The 11,771-nt window shown below is 45.0% G+C and overlaps 1 protein-coding gene across 2 annotated transcripts; it reads left to right on the top strand.

Moving 5' to 3' along the window:
- The first annotated feature begins 4,351 nt into the window (after positions 1-4,351).
- LOC120696532 (CBL-interacting protein kinase 15) lies at positions 4,352-7,285 on the top strand. 2 transcript variants are annotated; one of them, XM_039979478.1, is made up of 2 exons: positions 4,352-4,536; positions 5,376-7,285. In XM_039979478.1, exon 2 carries the CDS (start codon positions 5,678-5,680, stop codon positions 7,013-7,015), a length of 1,338 nt encoding a protein of 445 aa, XP_039835412.1. In that variant the 5' UTR covers positions 4,352-4,536; positions 5,376-5,677; the 3' UTR covers positions 7,016-7,285. The 2 variants fall into 2 exon arrangements, with proteins under 2 accessions (XP_039835412.1, XP_039835413.1); XM_039979479.1 differs by having other exon boundaries at positions 5,373-7,285.
- Positions 7,286-11,771: the final 4,486 nt, after the last annotated feature.

The following is an 11,771-nucleotide window of genomic DNA, read 5'->3' as shown; positions in this document are numbered from 1 at the left end:
GCCTGTTTGGATGGATTAAAATTGCATGCTAAACTTTATCATTTATTACACTTATATCTCAGTACTTGTGATACTGTAAAATAAAATATACGATTTCTCACATCTCTTCATTTTAAGGTTTGTTTGGATGAACTAAAATTACGTGCTAAATTTTAGCAAATAATACCACTTATATCCTATGCATGCTAAAGTTTTTCTAATCTTAACTTAAAGTTTAGCTCACCCCACTAGCATCACTGTTTTGGAAGAGCTACTGCTAAAGTTTAGCACTTTTAGACATTAGCATTTGGATTTAAATGCTAATATGTAAAGTTTAAATGCTGATATGTCATGAATTTAAATGCTAATGGAACTTTCATAACACCTGCACTGACAATCCACTTGCATTGCAACAAATAGAAAAACGCAGGACCAAGAAGAATTGTCAATCTCCGATTGGTTTGCCGGGATTGCACCTACTATCCGAGTCATCAGTGACCAAACACGGCGCCATCTTCCAAAAGAAATGGAATCATTGAACTGACTGAGCACCGACCGGCCGGAATTAGGGATGCAAGCGGGGCGGGCTTTGCCGCGAACCCGCCATCTCAGCCCGCGCCGCAAAACCGCATAGCCCGCGCCGCGAAACCGCGTCGCCGAAGCGGACGATGCGGCTCTGCTCGCGGTGCCCAGCGGCGCCGCAACCCCGCGTACCGTCTCTTCCGATGTCGGCGTGCTTCATGAGCTATCAGACGATTGACAACTTCCAAGGCATTAATGGTGTGCAGGTCGGCATCCTAGCAGGCGCTACTATCGTTTAGGGACACTCCCTTAAATCTAATCACGTCCAAGGCGCCGCCACCCTTGTGCTCCGCTTTCTCCCCACCTAACCTACTGCAATTCAAGCTCTGTTCTTGTTCGTGCTCCTCTCTCCACCGACGGAAGCACAGCTACAGATCAATTCCTTCCCACGCAAGAAGCAAGCAAATCCACCGGCTCCAAATCCCTGCTCCTTGCACTGCTCGTCCGTCCCTAAATCCAAGCACGAGAACGATGGAGCTCTCCAATTCGTGAAGTGCTAGCAAGCATTTGGCTCCTGTTCTTTCAATTCAGCAAAGCAGGCCAATTAATGAAGCTTCTTCTCCATGCAGCAGAACCAGCGGAGAGCATGGCGGCACCGGCAGCCAGCGCCACTCCAATGGGCGGAGCCGCTCCTTGCCCTCGCGGGCTCCCGGTTCAAGCTCCACGGCGAGCTCCACGGCCGCGGGACGCTCCACCCGTTCCCCCTCCTTCATCGCTGAGCAAGTGCGGCAGCGTGCGGATTGCTTTATGCAACCAGGAGGTCACCTCATGATGCAATGCTGGAGCTTGCGCTAGCTACAATCATGCGGACAAGAGGCCGGCGATCTCGTTCTCTGCGGCTGGCGGCGGACACATGCGGGCAGCCGCAAAGTCCGCAAAAGACAAGTGGCGTTGTGCAGGCAGCCGCTAATGCCCGCATCGGCACTCGCGGCTCGTGCGGACGCGGGGCGGGCAGCCGCAACCCGCCCCGCTTGCATCCATAGCCGGAATCATTATATGTGGGCGGATACTCTGCTCTGCCTCTTCTCTTCTCGATAGGAATTAGCTGACGTGGCAGTGACCCATCGACGAGGACCTCAAAATTTTCTTTGCATATTATATATATAAATATAAACTAGAACCTGTCCAGAAAACAAATAAATACTCGCTGGTCCTGCAGCCTGCAGGTGGCATTATTGGAAGCAGCAAGGTCGTTGCAGGCTGGAACCAACCAACCAACCCAGATTACTCTTGGCTCCATCTGCCTCCCTACTGCATCGTCTCAACTGTCAATATGCATGGCATGCAGTATCAGGACTTCAGGTTGTCAAGTTTCTTTAATTTTTCTTCACTAAAAGAATTGTCAACTTTCTTTCAGCAACTAGTACATCTTTCACAGTTAGCTCATTCTACCATAAAGACACGTCCTCTTAAGCTTTCTGCTGACTAATTCCAAATTATACAAACAACTTTAAACCATTTCAACAATAAATGGTATAGAAAACAGTGCGCTAGGCAAAGTATATTCCCAGGTTATTTCAAACAAATTCTAGTTTAACTCGGTAGTTACTAGTTAGATTCATTCGCATGGACAATGCACCACGTACCTACCAGTTTTGGATGAATGAATCTGGATGGTCCTTGGAGGGTTACGTTACTCTTGAACATTACAAATAGAGATGAATGAAGCCATAAATTTGGGCTACATCTGGTTTTGTGTGATGGAAGTATACCACGTGCATCCTGCAAATGAATTTAGCCATCTTTCCAGACAAGATTCGTCGTGCTGCTAAAGTCCAGTTGAGAAATCGAAATTGAATCATAACGACAAAGAAAAAAAGGCATACCAGATTTAATTGTACATGCGAAAGGCACGCATCCTACTGTTTTGGTGGTTGCAACAGTCTCGATAACACCTCAGGTTCTGGGTTCGAGTTTTCGTGGGAGTGAATATTCTAGAATTTAACAATATTATGCATTTAGTGGTAGGCGACATTACCATTGACAGCGAGGCGTCTGTGGCGACTTCATAGAATTTGCCGTCTCAGTCTTCAAAGATGCTCATAGGGGTAGGGTTGTGTACGTCGCGAGTGTCTAAGTTGTACTGTGTACTCTTAAAAAAAGATTTAATTATACACATTGTATTAGGTGATGTAACACACACAAGGAAACATAAATTCGTTGGGACCACTGGAATACAAGGTAAATTGCTAAAAGCCATTTCAAGGAGAAAATGGTACTGTACATTTGTTTTTTTAAAAGAAAAACTCGTGATGTTTGTTCAATAATTTGTAAATTATTTGTATGGTCAGTGTATAAAAGTTCATCAATACATATGTAATAGAAAGTAATTTGACGTGGTCAATATAATGTTTGTTCCACATCAATTGACAACAGAATCCGATTGAACATCAAAATATACTTTGAAGCCTGCTCCATTTCAAAATACACCCTATGGTTGGACGGAAAGTAGATATTAGTTCCAACTTAACTATCTCCAGTTCACCAACAATCTAATTTTTTTTGCAGAACATCTCATCAATTCGTATGTAAATTGTTAGATTCCCTAATTTTGAGCAGAACTGAACATTTTGAGGAATTTTTGCAGCTCTCTTATTTGTCGTTTCCCCTATAGATACTCGCATAAATGAATAGTTGACAGGAAAGGCCATGTTGGAACCAAGGGACGACAACTTGTTTGGCTCTCTGGCGCCACACACACACACACACACACACACACACACACACACACACACACACACACACACACACACACACACACACACACACACACACACACATATATATATATATATATATATATATATATATATATATATATATATATATCATTGTCATGCCTATACTATTCGTAAGATGGTAACAAATATTATTTTTCTTTCTTTTTCACGTTTATCTGATATGAATATGAATATATGATAGAGAAGTTGGTGGTAATTGCTGCTGAATGTGGCGACACGACGCTGCAAGTATATATCGTGCACATCATGGAATTATTGGAACCTTGAAATACAGGGTGATTTTTGGAACACCAAACCAGAAAAAAAAAAACTTGTAGCAAAGGTCCATGGAGGATAATGCGATCAGATTGGCCATGGCCACGTGTTGTGTGTTCCCCGCTAACCGAAACCAAAATCACATCAACCAAAAAAGAAGTGGCATCATTGTAGAGGAAGCCTAACAACCTCCTTAATTGTGGACGAAACTGCAGATGGCTCGCTAGATTGAGTCCAATACCGTGTGCTGTGTATCCCGTCGGCGACAACACATAGCTAGTTGTTAGTCGCAGCATGTGTGATTTTCAAGTTGCGCTAGCAAGCCGGCAAGACGATGATGCGCTAGCAAGCTAAGCATATGCGGCTCATTTTTGCATATGCACGAGTACTAATATAAGCTAAAGTTTAGCATTCAATTTTAGCTTCTCTAAACATACTCTCGAGCTGTCCTAACTGGTACGTGGACGCATGCTGTCCTTGACTCAGCAAAAGGATGAGATCGGATCGACCACGGTTGCTGTGCTACTAATTCGCAACTTCCTTCAGGGCAAAAAAAAAAAAGCAGCCTTGATTGTAGATTAGATGAAGAAAAAATGAAATTGGACGTGTGTGATGGCTGGAGAGACCGCTGAGCTGTAGTCAGATGGCGACGTTACGGGCTTAGCTGTGGCCTGATGTGTCAAGAATATCCCATCCGGACCTGGAGCTGTGATGCGGTGCGCAGGAAACGCAGCGGTATGATTAGGCCAAGTAATCTGAGTCCCTTCCTTCTCTGAAACCCTCCTCCCCTGCCTGCCTGCAGGCTGCAGCTGCTCCCCCTGTATAAGAAGACCCGCCTCCTCTCCTCATTGTCGCCGCATCCCACCCCTCCCCTCCCCGCCCAGCGGAACTCAGGCAGCAGCAACATACTCAATCAAAGTCTTGATTTTTGTCGCTTCCTCTACCCCCCCCCCCCTCTTCCTCTTCGTGGAATCGCAAGGTATGCAATCCATCTCTCTGTCTCAATCTCTACCTGGCCTGCAGTCTCAGTTCATGCGAGTAGCCACTGCGTTTACGGATTCTCGTCTTGTTTACCTGCTTCGGTTCTTCGATTTTGCTCACTTGTAAGGACGCATGCCATCCATTGCACAAGGAACCTCGCGCTACCCTGTTAATTTCTGTAGATTCACAAAAATTAAGCGGCGCCCCTTGGCTCGAGCTGCCTTCAATTTCTTCTCGACGCCGAATTATGCTTCCCGTCGTTTGGAAAAAGGCGCTATTTTTCGTGGTCTATACCCGCTTTCCTCTGGCCAGACAAAGCTTGAGTTATGTCAAATTATTTTCACATCCGTAGTTGCTTCAGCTTCCTCTGAATAAAGTTCTTGTCAGATGTGGAATCATTGAGAGCAGAAAGTTGGTACCTTGTGATGGTTTCCATGGATGTCACCACGCTGCCATGTGCCTATCCTTTTTTCCTTATTTACTACCTGTTAATTGTTGTGCAATATGGAAAGTAGTTAATTGTTCCATCTGTAGAAATCCAATGGCATTTTCGAGGGGTAAAAAATCCAGCAAATGCTTGCAGTAAAGCCTGCCTCTCTCGTTTTCTTATTTCAAGTTTCCAAGCGACTCCTAACTGATTCCAGCAGGGAACCTTATGTACTGAATTAATAATATTCATATTACTTGGTTAATTAATTCAATAAGCCTCTTCAATTCTCTGAAAACTGTAAAACATTTATTTGGTTGTTAATTCTTACAGTATTTAACAGAAATTATTAGCTTTCGTCAATACCTGGAGTCCCAATTTCTGAATCCATTTTTTTTTCTTTTTAGCAGATAACAAAATCCACAACAAGTCAAAACATCAGGGAATGCTGAAAGATGTGCTTTCATAGAAGAGATTTCTGCTGCGACATCAAGGAGCTCGCTGCTCCACAAAGGCTGCTAGCCTGCTCAACTCTTGATGTGAGCGACCATCTTAGCTGCATCAACTCTACACCATTCAGACTCCGACACGACCAAGGCATAAGAGTTCTGTTCACCGTCATGGACCATGACATGGGGGAGGAGGGCTAAATCATTGCAGTCCATCTGTTCGGCGGTCAAAATATAGCCCTGTGATTTATACTTTTGAAGACATGGAGGGTAGAGGAAAGATATTGATGGAGCGGTATGAGTTGGGGAGATTGCTGGGCAAAGGTACATTTGGCAGGGTGCACTATGCAAGAAACCTTGAGTCCAACAGGAGTGTTGCTATTAAGATGATGGACAAGGACAAAGTGCTCAAGGTCGGGCTTTCAGAGCAGATAAGGCGTGAGATCACAACAATGAGGTTGGTGGCACATAAGAACATTGTTGAGCTCCATGAGGTCATGGCAACACGAAACAAGATCTACTTTGTCATGGAGTATGTGAAAGGTGGCGAGCTCTTTGACAAGATTGAGAAGAGTGGCAAGCTCACGGAGTCTGCTGCACACAAGTACTTCAAGCAGCTTATTAGTGCGGTGGATTACTGCCACAGCCGAGGTGTCTACCACCGGGACCTGAAGCCTGAGAACCTGCTGCTGGATGAGGATGAGAACCTGAAGGTCTCTGATTTTGGACTCAGTGCACTTTCGGAGTCAAAAAGGCAAGATGGATTGCTCCATACCTCCTGTGGAACACCAGCTTATGTAGCTCCAGAGGTGATCAGCAAGACAGGCTATGATGGTGCAAAATCAGACATCTGGTCTTGTGGTGTTGTTCTATTTGTCCTTGTTGCTGGTCATCTCCCTTTCCAAGGCCCAAACTTGATGGAGATGTATCGGAAGATACAACACGGTGATTTCAGGTGCCCCAGTTGGTTTTCGCACAAACTTAAGAAGCTGTTGTACAAGATCCTGGACCCCAACCCAAACACAAGAATTTCAATCCAAAAAATAAAAGAGTCTACCTGGTTCCGAAAAGGCCCTGAGGGGACCCGCACAGTTAAGGAGAAAATTGCCTGTGAGAATGCCACCACAAATGCTGCTCCAACACTTTCTGTGAGGCGTGGAAAGCATGCTTATGAAGATGTGAAGCTGATGCCTGTGACAAACTTAAATGCCTTCGAAATTATCTCTTTCTCCTCGGGGTTTGATCTTTCTGGCTTATTTATTCAAAAGGAACATAGAAAGGAGGCACGATTTACTTCAGATAAGCCAGCCTCAGCAATCATCTCGAAGATTGAAGATGTTGCAAAGATGCTGAATCTCAGGGTAAGGAAGAAGGATAATGGTGTTATCAAGATTCAAGGGAGGAAGGAGGGAAGGAATGGTGTCCTTCAGTTTGACACAGAGATCTTTGAGATCACACCGTTCCATCATCTTGTTGAGATGAAACAAACAAGCGGTGATTCACTTGAGTATCAGAAATTATTCGAACAGGACATCCGGCCAGCGCTGAAGGATATAGTCTGGGCCTGGCATGGAGATGATCATCAGCAATTGCAGGAGTAGCTTTGGATGTCTCAGTTTTTGTTCCGAAAATTTGTTTTCTTCAGCTCAGAGTGATTCCGTTTTATATGTGTGTGTGTTCTTTTTTAGAAGCTACATTCCTTTTTTTTTATCAGAAGAGAACCTAATGAGTGGTGGTGACCTGAACCATTAGGTTGTATTCCATTGAACAATAACTGTGGAAAAGCTGAGTTCTTGAGTTTCATTCTGAAAATTGTTCCTGTTCTGTAATGTTGGCCCCTATTGATAGTGAAACATTGTTGATAAGGTAAATCTTCAGGTAATATTTAAACTCCACTAGTCAGTCCACTTGCACTGAAAAGAATTTTGTCCCCATCAACTGGGATTGTGGATAGATCTGACAGCTCGTTTTTCACATTCCTAATCAACCACCGGAACAACTTTCCAAGCAGGTCAAACATCGATCCAATCCGATTAGTTTCAACGAACCAATCGCTGCTATGGCAAGCTGTGCATAATTATTGGATAAACTGTTTGAGTTCCTGATTTTCAACATACTATGTGCTTTTGTTCTTGATGATCGAGTTGCCACGATCGATGCCTGATGCGCCACAAATAGAGACAAAAGTGACGCTATAGATAGATCTTTCCAGGCTTCAATGTGCAAATTTACTTTTTTCTATGGCTTGGCTCGCTCATCTGCATGACTGCGTAGCTGTTGGATCTGTCGGGGATATGCTTAGCGGAGAAAAAAAAATCCTACAAGGAGACAATTATCAAATACGACACAATTATTGGATTGCTTGGCTTCCATGTGCATCATCCATAGATTATTGAATGATTGGAGAGCTTGCACGACCGTAGCTGTTTTTGTTCAACTTTGTTAGAAAGAAAAAAAAAAACAGTTGGAACTGGCTGTAGTTTCAGCGTGCGCGCAGCAGTCGCTTCCCTTTTGTTGGGCCCTACTTGGCCTGGGCAAGAACAGATGTCCGGAGGTTCGTCAAGTCATGTTGCACCACCTGCAGCACAAACTTGTGTTAACTGGGATGACGACATGGATGACTTCATGCCCCCCAAACCATGGCCTCCAACACATGATGTTCCTCCCCCTGTACATGAACCTAGAATCAGAAATGAGACAAAGGAAAAGGTAAGAGGTTCGTCAAGTCATGTTGCACCACCCGCAGCACAAACTTGTGTTAACTGGGATGACGACATGGATGACTTCATGCCCCCCAAACCATGGCCTCCAACACATGATGTTCCTCCCCCTGTACATGAACGTAGATCCAGAAAAGAGAGAAAGGGAAAACCAAGAGGTTCATCGAGCCATACTACACCATCTGCAGCACCACCATCTGTCAACTGGGATGACGACCTAGATGATTTCATGCCATGATCTATAACATATGATGTTCATCGGTTTAAGATGTATTCGCATTTAGTATTGTTAATGTTGTATTATGCTTGTATGTATGTCTCGTACCTAACTTGCATTCACTGGACATGTACATAATGTCGAGTTTGAATCGTACTTAGTCGTAATGGAGCATCGAAGTATAAACATGTCACTAGAATACTAAAAAGCACACATGTAATTAATATAACGATAAGAACTAAGAACTAAGAAATGCATTACATAATGTGAACCATTAAATTTTACATCATAATACAACGATAATGAAACACACATCACACATGCAGTGGCATGGAAGAACCCGTTGCAAACTACGGTAAACAGATTCCGGACTAACCTAACATGCCTTAGGTAAATTAAAAAAAACAGAACAAACAAAACGATGCAGCATGTCAGTACCACTAGGGTAGTCCTAGTAGCCGTACCCCCACGTAGCAAACTGCGTTGAGCCTTCTCCGCAGTATCCACCCATTGCAGGTGGTGCAGGCGGTGGTGCCGGAGGTGCAGGGCCCTTCTTCTTGTGACAAGGGCAGTTGCAGTAAGGAATAGTGCATGTTTCATCCTGTGAACCGGCAGCATTGCTGGTATCATCAATTTCGTCGTCTTTGTTACCCTCGCTCACTTCCTCATAATGGTTCACCTTGCATTCCAGATCAAAGATCTTTATCTGTAGGTACTCGATGAACTCCTGAACAGAATCAATTGGTGCAGGATCGACCCACCTAGTAAAACCACAGTTTTCTAGAGCATCGGAAGACTGCAAAATAAATTTCATGTAAGGTGTCTAATTGAAGATAAAGAAATGAAAGAACCGAGTATTACCCATGCGTGTGGACATTTAAAGAAACGCCGACCGCCATCCATCGCGTCGGTGCACATCTGCACTAAGCAGTCCTCACCATGTCTGCATTTTGGCCACGGTTCTCTACGGTTATCGTATTGTCGAAGAGAAGTTTCATTGGTAAATTCACTCTTGTGTTGTGGCGGAAACTCAAACACTGGTTCCGGAAAGGAATCAGGTCCAAGAGGCCCCTCCCATATTATGGGGTCTCTCTTTCTTCCACCTTTTCCTTTACCAAAACCATGGTAATTCTTCCCGCTAGACCCACCTCCAGACATTGGTTATACAATGAGCTTTGGTGTATAAGTGATGCTGGGAGTTCACAAACTTCGGAGTATTTATAGGCGCACAAAGGTCTGATACCCAGAGTGTGGAGTGTAAATGCACCTAAAAAGCCTACATGACAACACAGTGAAGAGGCTAGCTGACCTAACACTGAAAAGGCTAGATTCGATTCTCGAAATGACTACTCGATGCATCTCTGTGCATGCAGACTCACAGCGCTGCATTGATGCCGCTCGGTCGATCGCGCCTAGATGCCGCCTTCCCCACTACACGCCACAGACCTGCGCTGTCGAATGACAGGTTCGTCGTCCTCGCCGGAGAGACTGCTTTGAAGGTGAGCTGGAGTGGTTGCCGTGTTGTCACATCTTTTTGAAATGGTGGAAGGGCACTGCTAAACATGTCACGTATGTCTGGGCAAAGAATGCGACATTTGGGAAACCCGTGATTGCCGTGCTGAGCAGTGGCAACCTGTGATCTCGTACTCGCAGCTAGATACACTATGGTTCCTATTTTGAGCTATTCGAACGTGTAGTCGTCATCATCGTCGGCAGGATCTCGGCCGCTAACTCCTACCACACCTAACTTGTCCTTCAATAAATCACGGAAAAAATTCGCAAGAACTTCCCTTATTTCACGAGCATTATGGAACCCACAAACATAACAAGTTCACATCAATAGTATGTATACAAACAAATGACAAGTAAACTAGGACAATCATAAACATCCGAATAAGTAAAATTTTCGGTGCGCTAATACATCATGTAACAATAAATAACAAAATTAGATTTGTTGCGAACGTACCTAACGCCAGATCCAGATAGTTCCCATAGTGGGCCTCTCGTCCTCCTCGTCGCCGTACATGCCCCCATGGTAAGGCTCGTGGCTGACTAAGGGCCGACCAACGGCTAGTCTCTCGTACGACCAAAGCTGTAGCAGTAGTGGGCACCCTGCCAGGATAGCGTTCCCATGTGTCTTCATGCAGTCGTCGCAGAGTCCACGGTAAGTAGCTGCAAGTACCGCCTCACCCCAGCTGTAGGGCGGTACGTTCTCGTCCCCATCCGCAATCTCCCGTGCATACGGAAGGAGAATCCTATCGACCGAGTTGCCATGAGTGTTGTTGAACATGATGTAACCAAACAACCAAAGTAGGTACGCCTCCAGCGATCTGGTTACACTGTACTCGTCGGCATCCGCAGCCAACAGGGCAGGCTGCATAAACAATTAAGATTAATGGTTTCAAATGTCAATGGAACATGTGAATTGTAACAATTAAATTTATATATGGAATGAATACGTACTGTAAACTGTAGGAACCAGGTCTTCGAAGGACCTGCTGCTCGCGGGTGCGGGTTGATCGGACCTGCTTCTTCCACGCGGTCAACCAGGGCAAAACGGGCCTCCAGCTCATCCTTCCACGAGGCCGCCACCACACGCGGACCTACAGCCTCCCCGACGATAGGGAGGCCGAGGAGTAGGCCACATCCTGCAGCGTAGGAGTCATCTCCCCACACGGGAGGTGGAACGTGTGTGTCTCCGGCCTCCATCTGTCAACGAGCGCCGTCAGGAGGGATCGGTCGAGCTGAATAGGCCCAACCTCAACAAAACGGCTCAGAGTCAGTAGACCGGCCTCACGTAACCTGCAAAAAAACAAAATTATCGAAAACAAGGAATACCGACGAATACATAAGTGATAAACAATAATATTTCATTACATACCGGTCACACCAATCGTGGTGTATAGAGATCGCCTCCCCGGGGGGACGAGGACGTAGCACCTCTAGGGCTCGGTGCTCAACAGCTGCAAAGTAAGACCTGTGGCTCGAGTCGATAACTGGGTCTAGCAAGGAGTCCATCTCCATACCTGCATTCAAAAATATATGAAAACACATAGGTAAATATATATTTCATACAAACTGGACACATAGGTACAATAATACTTCATTACATACTTGCAATATTTCATTACTACATATTACAAATAATGAAATACAATTGTGGATCATGACACCGAATGCCTTCCACGAGCAATTCTTGCCGATGCTCGTCTGAACGTAGGAGGTGCTCCATTTCTGGGATTTCCGGAAGGACCGACGTCAGCAGCATCGTGAAGTGCATTCTGAGGACACTTCTTGTAGTTGTGACCCAATGCTCCACATTGGCTGCAAAGCTTTTGTGCCTTGCTTGCTTCCGACTCGTCCATACCATTCCGAATACGACGTGTCTAACGGCGGCCTTTGCCTTTCTTAGTGGCTGGA

Source organism: Panicum virgatum, chromosome 3K, assembly GCF_016808335.1.
Source record: "Panicum virgatum strain AP13 chromosome 3K, P.virgatum_v5, whole genome shotgun sequence".
Taxonomy (NCBI): domain Eukaryota; kingdom Viridiplantae; phylum Streptophyta; class Magnoliopsida; order Poales; family Poaceae; genus Panicum; species Panicum virgatum.
This window is presented reverse-complemented; position numbering and strand designations above follow the sequence as displayed.